Consider the following 11,861-nt stretch of genomic DNA (forward strand, 5'->3'; position numbering starts at 1 on the left):
TGATCCACCTGCCTCAGCCTCCCAAAGTGCTGGGATTATAGGCATGAGCCACCACACCCGGCCCTGCTGAACTTTTAATAATCTCCACAGAGGCAATCACTGGCGGGGACAGAGAGAGGCTGGTAACAGTGTAACAAGTTCCACAGAAAAACTGGTGCCTTTAAGAACCCAGAGGGAGAGATCAAAACTAGACTGGAAAAACCTGTATGAATTGTATTGCCAGACCATTATTTTTACTTAAAACACTTACAATTAAATACAATGCACTTTCAATTCTGCATCAAGAAAATAATTAATGCCCAATAAACTGTCCTCCAAAATTATTTCCTATTCTCTACGAAGAAAAAGGCTTGCTGGGTTCATCTTTCTGATGGAGTATAGTAAACCTCCTGAGTAGTTTCAAATTTAAAACTAAGTTCAGATTTCGGATAGAAAAGTGAGCACTATGGAAAGAATTTAAAAATCCAAGTAATATACCTGTGCAAACACTTTGAAAAGCATAGCATTATGACCTAAAGATTAAGTATTAACACTGTCTGATGTTAAATATTATTACTGTTTACCTTAAAATATATGAATACATCCACTGAAACCTAACATTTGAGCAGATTTGCCAGAGGAAGCGTTCAACCAAAAATCATAGCTTCTTATTAGAAAATATTAAAATCTTATTCCAAATGGAGCAAGAATCAAGTTTCAAGCCGGCAGGAAGACTTTCCTCCCGTAATCACCTCATTAAACTAACTGCACCGAAGGCCTTGTCAGAACCTTGGTAGCTTAAGGAGAGGAGGTTACAGTGGGAAGGAAAATAATTAGTGGGCTGAGGGTTTTGTTTTGTTTTTACCACTGATAGATGGCAATCTTCCATGCCTAACTGAATTCAGGACTCTGCGCAGTTTTTAACACACTATCTCCATTTTCAGAAATCAGAGGCCTAATACGTGCATTCTCTCCATTATCCATGACAGGTTGAGACTTAGGGACTCTCAAGTTGCGCATTTATCCCTAACATTCCCTCATCTCCAGGGCTGAGGCAAGGAGAATGAATCTGTAACCATGCAAAGCCACTGTGCTGCCTGGTAAAGCTGTTTGTCAAGTGAAATCCAAGGCAGCAAGCAAGCTTCTCTGCCAAGGCCTCACAACTCAACAGCCCATCACCCAATCCAAGGGAACTGAAACCTAAGTCCATGTGGGTAAAACAGTTCACTTGGATAATGAACGTAGCTCTGTCGTTTCATGCAATAACTAATTTTACATATCATGTGTTCGTAAGATATGCAGCTCCTGTTTAATATGTGGTTAAAAAAAAAAATCATCAGCCTCAACAGCTTTTAGTAAACCACACCAACTTGTTTAGTGGGTCTAGCCACACAGGGGAAGTTACCTCAAACTCAAATTTAGAACTGCCAAAATTAGTCCTCTGTTTCTGCCAGAAGTTGTCTGGCTTGATGATCAGGGCCACGTGGATGCAGCAGGGGAAGGACTCCTGCAGGATCTTCAGCAGGGGCTTGATGGAGTCCCACTTGGACCCGCGCATGTCCACGATCACCGTGAAGCCGCGCTTGCAGACCTCCTCGCTGCGGAGAAAGAAAACATGGCTGAAGACGGGCTGCATCTCTTGCCACTCTGTCTGCTCAGAGTCCCACTGGGTGCCACAGACCCAGCTTCCCTCTCCTGCCAGACAGGCACACTATGCTCAGCTCCTTCCTGTCCCTCCCTTGTACCATAAAGGAAGAGACTCAGGCTACACACACTTCATGTTCAACCTGCAAAACCTGTTAAGATGTCAATTTTTTATTAATGGTTTTGCATCTTGTCTCCTTTTCAGGAAAACAACGGTCACCGTGCCCATTTCTCTTGACCTTGGTACATTAACTGATTACATGAACTCCTCCAGTCACTCCGGCGGGCAAAGGTCTCCAGGAGCATCGGGCAGGTACAAAACCCTGACAGCCTGCGAAACCCAGACTCGGGACAGTCTGAGACCTATGGACAGCAGTTACCCCAGGACTCCCAGCACCCCAGGTGCTGAAAATGATCCCCCACCAGCATGGCTAGCAATGGTGAGAGCTTTCCTATGTTCCATTTTATTCCCTTTACCCTATCCCTGGCCCTGAAGCTGTCTCAGTGGTTTTCCATACCCTCCACCCGTCCCTGGGAGTTCTTGGCACCCTTCTGGCAGGCTCTGTGGTTTTAATCTAGTTCCACAACTGCACTAAGCCTTTATCCGGTAGCAATGCTGGCTAACACTGCTGGCCTCTGACACACATCAAGGCAGTGCTAGGAGTCACTATACTCTTCCTCTCCACATTATTGCACTTAAAAAAAAAAAAAAAGTGCCAGCTTCTAATTTTATTAAATCTCAACTACTGGCTACATGGAAAACACATAAAATGCAAATCTGCAATAAAGAATGAGCAACAAGAGTCAAGGTGTCCTTAAAAACAGGTGAAAAAAAACACTTAGTCTCACTTGGTTACAACTTCAGTGACACAAGTTTCCAAATGGCCCTACAGCTAAGGAACAACTGCAACCCTCACTGTTACTTACAGAGGGGTCTCTGACAGTCCATGCAGGCTGCTGATGCCTGCAACAGACAGTAACCAGGTAACAAGTGCCTGCAAGGTCTTTTTTGGAAATATACCTAGGACCTTATGGTACTCCATACGCATATGTGGTTTTCCCCAAACATAAATGTACCTTAGGGTAGAAAAGACATTTGATATTTTTCTGCTTTGGATAATTACTCCCACCCCCCCCAGAAAAAAACTAGTCTAAATTAAAAACCTGGAAAACTAATTGCTATCATTAAGCAATGCAAACAAAATTAATTCAAAATTAAAACCAATTTCATGCTGTTACATAGGCTCACTCCCCTAATCTTGCCCCCCTTCTCCCCTCCCAATTAACTCACACTTACACACCCCATTCCCTTCTATATCTTGATTCAGAACATCAGAGTAACTAGTTTTCCACGTTTTACAAATGCAAAGTACATACAACATCTACATCAATAAGAGGCTGTATCGCATAAACACCCCCCAAAAATGGCTGTATGGTTAGAACCCAGCAGTAGGACCCAATCAGAGGGTGGCTCACAATCAGAGGAACACAGTGTTTAAAGCCAGGAGGAGAAAACAGACAGATCCAGCAGCCTAGTTTATCACCCAAATGTTGAAAACTGATTAGGAATGATGTGATGAACTTCTAATAACTATCCCATAGGGATGTAAATTAAAATGAGTTCAAATACCTTTCATGCCATCACTTCTCCTCCACATCCCAATTAGGTCCTGGGTTACAATCCAGGTAACATCACAGACAGAAACATCACTTGTTTTCTGACCTCCTTCATGAAACCTAGAGGCAAATGGGACTCCCAGAAATGTCTCCTAAAGTCTCCTGTCATAGAGATTAACCATTCTAGACTTTCTTGGGCTCTAATAGGGTTTGCAATCCAGGGAGATTCCATTACACAGAAACTCCAGGGCGCCGGAGGCAATGGGGTGAGGGCAGCCTAAGCAGGAAGAGGCAGGTGCCTGGAGGCCAAGAGCTCTGCAAAGGAAGCCTGCTGCCCTGTAAGGCATTCTACTCCAGAGGTACGCCAAAGACAGGAGATTGTCAAACAGTGGCAATGTTTTGCTTGTTTTACTAGTTGCTGTTTGGTAGACTGCACTGTAACCATCAGTCTTCACCGTATCAAGATAAATTCCCTTGAAGCCTTTCCTTCTCCTAACATGGCCTTACACAGTATGCACATGAACTACAAAGCCCCTCTACTTGAAAGCAGCTTAAAAGGAATCCTGAATGACTCCAGGCTTAACAACAGAACAACAAAACCAAAAGCTATGCTGAGCTTGCACAGTTGACAGAAGGATTAACCATTCACCTTCCTCCGTGATCAAACTGCTCCCACCAAGCGGCTTCCTAAGTAGTGAAAACAGCATATGAACTGGGCTGGGAGTGCACAGCATTTCAATCCATCTGTTTGTATCAAGTTAAAAGCCAGTCACCATTAAGACAGCAGTGACTTGTAAACATCCCCAAACCCGAGTCCTATGGAGGCCTATTTATAAGCGCCTAATAAACAGCTGCCTACAGGAGAAAGGCCCCAAGCCCTTCCACCACCTAAGAGGCCCTGTTCTTTGGGAAATGTGACTTATTAACCAGCTATTTTAGCATTTTACCAAAGAGCCTCATGTTTATCTGTGAGATAAAGAAAATTTACATAAAATTAAGGTCCCCTCTCAACACAGGTCCCTAAAAAAGAGAAACTCTACTTGTTTAGTTCCTAGATGAAGAAAGTATCTTCTTATATGAGTATTAATGAATGAATCAATTAAAAATCTTCATATCATTTCGTTAGTGGACAACAAGGAGTAAGAGTGGTTTACTATTAATATTTAACAACTATAAATCATTCTAAAGAAGGCAGAAGGTTCTAGAACATAATTAGTATTCAATACAATTCAAGTAATAAGAGAACAGCCACCTAGAGACACTCCAAGATTAATGTCACTGTGCAGGACTTGCAATGACGGCAGCAAGAACTGCTGCTGCTTCTTATTTCTCCTGCACACATTTAGTGGAAAGTTTCACTGCAAATGAATCTTATGAATTCACCTTGCTACTACAATTGTTTGTTTGTTTGTTTGTTTTAAAAAAAGGGCAGGGAGGGGCGACCCCAGCAATAATACTCAAACTACTCACAGCTGCTCAGGTCATGTTTCTGCTGAACTGTGCGGGACACAGACAATCTAGAAGGCATGCAGAAGAAAACAATGTGATCTGCCTCTAGAAATCATGTCAAAACGAAAGTAATTAAAGGAAAATAGAAGGGTGAATATGAAATCAGAAAATCATTGCACTATATCTGAGCAAGCTACTGCATGTCAAGCACCATGCACGATTACAGGAATAATTTTACTCAATACTCACAATGATCCCAAAATGCACAGGTCATTATCACATTTTCAGATCAGGAAAGCAATGAAAATGAAGTCAAGTGTCCCAGGTCACAGTCAGTCTGATTCTGAGGCCCATATTCTCCCTTCACATATGACACCAGCCCTGTGACTGTCTAGCTGAGGAATGGCCAGAGGGATGCCTTCAAATCTGGGAAGCACGAGGGAGCACTGGACACAGCTGAAGGTCTCACAGGCCCCAAGACATACACACAGATGTACAGCTGGGTAGAAACGCCTTGTGTTCATACCACTCTACTACAATAAACAATCAGACTTACAAACTACACAAAAGCAAACTCACGAGTCCAAAGAAATCCACACACCAGTAATTTGCTGATGACTTTTACAGATTGGTAAAATCTGTATCACATAATTTATTTGATTAAAACCAAACAGCGCTCCTGCTGCTACGCACTCACTAGGGGTAGCGCCTGCAGGACCCTGGGAAGGAGGGTCCAGAGAGGACTCACTTTGTGGCCACTTCTTTCAGTCTGGACTACACTGAAATCCTTCTCCATTATCACTCAGCAAATGCATCATTTACATGTTAATTCCACCTCTCTTATTTGCTCATTAATCAAGGACAAGCAAAATGGCATTTCTTGTCACTTGGGACTGCAGTGAATGCAAATGCAAACATAGGGACTGACATGAAGTGACTGCTCAGTGGCCGGAGGGTCATCCTACACACACGAGTATTTTTGAGTGACATGATGTGATCTTTGGGATTTGTTATAAAATACATCAGGGGAATAATTAGAGAAAACCAAGACTGGCAAAATCTGATAAACGCTGAAGCTGGGTGATGGGTATACGTGTGTTCATGATATTATTCTTAGTCTCTCCACTTTTGTGTATTCTCACAATTTCCCACAAAAAAGATTTTTTTTTAAGTGGGTCATTCAGATTATCCAAAATGTGCTTGAACCAATTTTTATATCAATAAAATGAATAATTTTTAATATTTACTATTAACATAGGTTTCAAGACCAAAAAGCAAGTTGTCAAAGTTACCACTATACAGTATTCAAATTATGTCAGTTTTTAAAATCACATGAGTGAATATCAAATTCGACTTTAGTTTTTATTAAACTATATGACAAGGATCATTTTGATTGGCAGTGATTTTTTTTTTTACCGCTGCCCTTTGTATTTCTTTTTCCATCATTATCACAGACCCAGCACATAGTAAAAGCTTAGTAAGCAGTAGTTTACACTCTATTTTTATTTATAAATGATAGTGAGTATAAATAACTTCTAAACCACTTCCCAACTCTAAGATTTCAACAGGTCAGCTGCCTAAGAAATACCAGAAGAAGAAAGGGAAAACTCACTCCAGATAAGTAGGGCTCACTTAGTCGCTGATGCCACACGGTGATGGTTTTCTCATAAAGGGTACTCTGACAGAAAACCCAAGAACTTCCCCGGCAAGTCAAACTATCAAGACCAAAAGCTGACTGCCGTCAGCCACAGCCAGCCCTGTTACGAAGGGGCATGGCTGCCTTGTCCCGCTGGTGTCAACCTATACAGGTTAAGAGTGCCGTGAACCACGTGCTGTGGCAGATCTACTACCTCTACCACAACCGTTGAAACCATTATGCTGTTACTGAGAATGACATCATTCTCTTGTAACATGTTCCTTAAGGTCACTATCTAGCCTAGCCCATATTATGGCTGAGTTTTCTCTCACACGTCCTCATTTAGTCTCTTAGGAAACACCTCCTCTCACTCTACCACGGCCGCCACTGATGCCCTTCAGTATGTGCCCCTCTGGAATAAAAGAGACACCGGAGGACTCACCCTTTCCTCATAGATAGGCACCCCTCCAACCTGCAACACACACCAGATCTCCTATTCCAGGCATGACCGTATCCTTAGATTATACCAGAGTGGTATTATGTTTTCCAGAATATAACTGGAATAATTAAATGGAGATATTCATTGTTATGATCTGGCTCTGTGTCCCCACCCAAATCTCATGTTGAACTGTAATCCCCAGTGTTGAAGGCGGGCCTGGTGGGAGTAATTGGATCACGAGGGTGGTTTCTGATGGTTTAGCACCGTCCTCCTAGTGCTGTCCCCTGATGGAGTTCTCATGAGACCTGGTTGTTTAAAAGTGTGTGACACCTCCCCGCCTACCCCCACCCTCTGCCTCCCGCTCCAATCATGTGAGGATGTGCCTGCCTCCCCTTTGCCTTCTGCCATGATCATAAGTTTCCTGAGGTCTCCCTAGCCATTAAACCAATTAAACCCCTTTTCTTTATAAATTACCCAGTACCAAACATTTCTTAATAGCAGCGTGAGAAAGAACAAATACATTAATATAGGGAGGAAATTTCCTCCACCAGTTGTCAGCTAGATCTACAAATAAAACTCGAGTAATATGTAGAATACATTCCCAGAGAATTCCAGAAACAGATTTTAAATTCCTCAAGTATACACACAGGCCAACTACTAGTAACTCACGACTCCCCACTTTCGGACTCTCCAGAAAAAACAACACTGCTTGTTCTTGGTGTTCTCTGGCATCTATGCTAAAAATTCCCACTACCAATGGAGTCTCAATTTTGACAGAGATTCCCAAATCTATGCCCAATATATAGCTAATAAGGATTTTTAATGCCCCACAAACTTCATGCCACATATCAACAGACTATTTTTAAAGAACTAACGTTTGCCAAGAAGGCAGAAATGCATTATCAAAAGCAGCACCCAATTCTGATCACCCAGGCCTCTGTGTCACGGTATTAGAATCATCAATGATGGCTTTCTAACTCAGGCACCACATCCTGAAATCCCAGCTGAGTATCCCAGATCCACTGTCAACACACACAAAGCTCTTCACAACAAAACACCTGCCTTCATGTCCCCGCTCCCCAAAATGTTTTACACTAGACAATAATGGTCACAAAATGGTTATAAGGAGAACGATAATGATTTTCATTTTTATACTACTTTGCCTGGAATTCAGGCTACCGTTTAGCTGATTTCTAACGAGTACAGCACCACATCTCTTGTAAATGTGACATCAGTGACAAGCACAGGCCACACAGAACTTACCTGGGAATACAGGCTAGATAGGAAATGAGTCTCCTGAGATCCTCCTGTCGTATTCTGTCATGATTGCTGCGGGCCGGAAACGTTAAAATGGGACCTCCACGTTTATCTCTACCACCTAAAAAACAAACATTAGGAACACCCTTAGAATGAAACAAGATAAGACAGAAATCCTATGTTATCATTCATTCACTCTGTCAAAATTATTCCTAAAGCAACTACACAAATGTGCACAGGACAGAAGTCCTTGTTTCACCTGAGGCATGGTGAGGACACGTCATCCCTTCAGGGGATCTGGGAGAAAAAGTCTGAGGCTCTGCAGGCCACATGGAAGGTACCACATATGGCCTTGTCTTTTTCTTCCAATGTTTTGGGAAAAACTCCTTTCTTCAGTTTTTATGTTTTGGACAGAATAAAAAGTTGTCACGTCCATGTGTTTCACTCACCTGAGACAACCATCTCCCTCACACCTGCCCTCTATGTCAGTCTCCCCCACATTTTTCCCCACTGCCCTGCATTCAAAGCTCTTTCTTTCCTATCAACAAAATGGGTCTAAGTCTTGAAAGGAAAGCGAAAGGAACATTCTCCAAACTATGCTGATGACGAGTTTATAATCTGGGACGGATGGCACCTGACCCTCACTGGTCCAGCTTTGCGTGGACCCATTATTTAGTTATCTAAATAACGGGTTCTCACACGGAACCACACACATGCATGTGAGAGAACCACGTGAGAATTTTAAAGCCATTTAGCTTAAGGATTTGAGAAACATTCTATCACACACTAAGAGTACAAATCTCCGAATATGTGGCTTTGACAGACAGGCAGGCAGAACGATTTCTTGTTAACATACACAATCCTAATGAAGTCAGTTTGGTATCACTAAACACTTGGGGTGAAATTGTCACATTTATTTTATTACTTCCTTCGGGGTTGTCAGGAAAACAGAGAAAGAAAATTTAGCCTTCTCAAGTGGATTCTTCATTTAGTTTTAGAACTCTGATGATCTCTCTTCAGGAGACTGCAAAATTCAAGTCACAATACAAAACTCTTAACTATTTTCTGTGCACCAAAAATCATCAGCAGAGGTAAAATGAGAAAGCAAGCAAGCAAATAAAAAAACAACAGAAGATTCTTTCCTTTTAGAAAAGGCCAAAAAACATACAGCAGAAGATGATGGTATTTTAAAAAATATATTTTACCAATATGGTTTTCATAACTTCATAGGAATTATGTACTCATTCTAAATAATAATGAAACTTCATTTTGATTGGGAATACTTAAAGCAATCCACATATATTGTTTAGTCATGTAATCTAGAAACGCCTTAAATTATTTCTAAATCCATTAATTTAGGTATTATATGGGAACGACAATCATAGGTACCAACAGATCCAGGTAGGGTATCCCGTGCTCTATATACACTTTCTGATGTGATTTTACAATGACTCTGTTAAGTGGTTTTGTCACTCCAGTCTTACAAAGATACTGAGGCTCCAAAAGCTTAAATAAAGATGAAGGAACTACGCAACATTGTCATCACTAGGTCTTCGCCCAGACAAAAAAAAAAATTGTATGATCTTTCTAACTATTCGCTGTAGTTCTTTTTTAGTAGTAAAAATGTTATAGGGATAACTAAATAACAGGTTCCTGGGCCTTTGAGGGGGCTAACATTTATGAATGAAAAGTACTATTAAAAGTGAGAAGCAGTACTGCTCATTATCAAGTGATCTTCTAAAATATCTGATATGATTTTTAGGGTAATATCAATAGCTCTAATTTTTTGGAATACCTCTTATCCCCAAGACAAAACAGATTAACAATTTCAATATTTTTCATTTCCCAATACCTTTCATTCTTTTCAAAAGAGTCAATCTCCTTGATTGAAATTATCATAGATTAACACATATTATAGAAACTTGAATTATTAAAAATACAGTACGTATTATTTAAATTAAAACATTCCCCTCACTTTTGGTAAAGAGAAAGCTAGCATCTAACATTTTTTCTGGACCACAACTCCCAATTTTTGAAATGTGTTTGAAATGCAGCCTAATGTTTGATTCCATAGGGACCCACATTACACTCTCCTCCCTCCTGGGTCACCGTAGCTCACAAGTCAAGCAAGGCATGCTCCACCACGGGTGTGAGAAGTAGAATCTAAAATCTGCCAGTCTAAGAAAGTGGCATGGGAAGTCAGCAGGTGTGCACAATGCGCATGGCCATTCTGATCGCCCCAGACCTGAGAACTAAAGGCAGCTCTGTGCAAAAGTTTTGACAGCCTCTACTATACTTTTCCAACTTTCAACTACAAAGATTTCTCCCAGGCTGGTAGCACTAGCTAGCAGTATCCTAAGACTTGCTAGTAAGTTCATCCACTTAGGCGCTGAGTCATGTCCTAGGAAAAGCTTATAGACACCTGAATCTGAATTTTAAGATAGAGGAAAAATTGTCACTTTTCCTTTTCCTAGAAAAGAACTTCAGAAAATTCACTGGGATATTTTTACAATTTTATCAAAAATCATTTATGAAGAATCTTTTCACATGCTAATCTCCCTGCTAAGGGTGCACCTTCCAATAGATGGTGTAACATGGTTAATGATCACTTTCTGCTGACTTCTCCTCAGGGAGGTATGAAGAAAAAATCTTAGAAAGGATGAAGTATAGTTCAGAGGAACACGCTCGCTAAACCTCAAGGAGCTTAAAATCAACTACACAGGTGTCTGTTTAATTCTGTTCCCCAAGATTTAGGTTGGTTTCCAACATCACAGGAAGTACCCAAACGAAAATAGCATCTGGGTATAAAGCAGAAAAGTCACAAATGCAAAGTTCTGTTCCTGTTCCTAAACTAGTAAAAATAACAGCACTGTAGTTCATAAAAACTTCACCTATTAGATACACTCATGTGTGTGTGGTATCAACCCTAAGCCACATGCTGAGGCAGGCGGGACAGATGTCAGCCTCATTTTATAGACGGGAAATCAGTGCCTTAGTTTCTATAATGAAATGAAAAAGACAGGAAATGCTGCCAGCATCACAGGATGTCTATGTATGGAAGCGTTTCATGTCTGAAACCAAACAACAGCTCATTGATTATCTGCTTATTCAAATGCTGCCTTAGTCAAAAAGCAAAACAACAACGACAAAAAAAAACAAACAAAAAAACACCAAAAAACAAAAAAAGTTTTTGTTTATAATGATGGTGTTTTATTTTCAGTTCACATAAACCTGCATCCTTTCCTATATCCAATCTTATTTCTCTAAGGCACTTCTTACCTTCTAGGAAATGATACAATTTACATATTCTTTTTGTCTATCTGTTTCCTCCACTAGAACATAAGCTCCATGAGGGCAGGCATCTTTGTTTCACTTGCTCATTTAAGAATACACAATGCTCTCCATGCCCAATGAGACTGGCACCCAACAAACATTTGCTGAATGGATTATTTTTCCATATTCCACACAACATTAACTAAAAATACCTCCTATCAGGTATCAGTTAGCAGAAATGCCTGATGGATATACTAAGGAAACTGAGGTTTATTTTAATCATAGAAAGAAGGCTGAAAGGGTCCTACACTATAGCTATACATGTCTGTGTGACAATTATTCCTTAAACCCTGAGACCTCATTTCCCTCTTCTTAAAACTCCAGGAGGCCGGGCACAGTGGCTCACGCCTGTAATCCCAGCACTTTGGGAGGCTGAGGCAGGCGGATCATGAGGTCAGGAGATCGAGGCCATCCCGGCGAACACGGTGAAACCCCGTCTCTACTAAAAATACAAAAAAATTAGCCGGGCGTGGTGGCGGGCGCCTGTAGTCCCAGCTTCTAGGGAGG

At 41.1% G+C, this 11,861-nt stretch overlaps 1 protein-coding gene across 1 annotated transcript in view; it reads right to left on the reverse strand.

Moving 5' to 3' along the window:
* Window positions 1–11,861, reverse strand: part of TRIO (trio Rho guanine nucleotide exchange factor) — a 283,878-nt gene that overhangs the window by 265,939 nt on the left and 6,078 nt on the right. Inside the window, 2 exon segments of the mRNA XM_011994189.1 lie at window positions 1,385–1,577; window positions 8,028–8,142. Coding sequence (XP_011849579.1) covers window positions 1,385–1,577; window positions 8,028–8,142 — 308 coding nt within the window.

The sequence above is a fragment of the Mandrillus leucophaeus genome, unplaced genomic scaffold, assembly GCF_000951045.1.
Source record: "Mandrillus leucophaeus isolate KB7577 unplaced genomic scaffold, Mleu.le_1.0 Scaffold445, whole genome shotgun sequence".
NCBI classification, from domain to species: Eukaryota; Metazoa; Chordata; class Mammalia; order Primates; family Cercopithecidae; genus Mandrillus; species Mandrillus leucophaeus.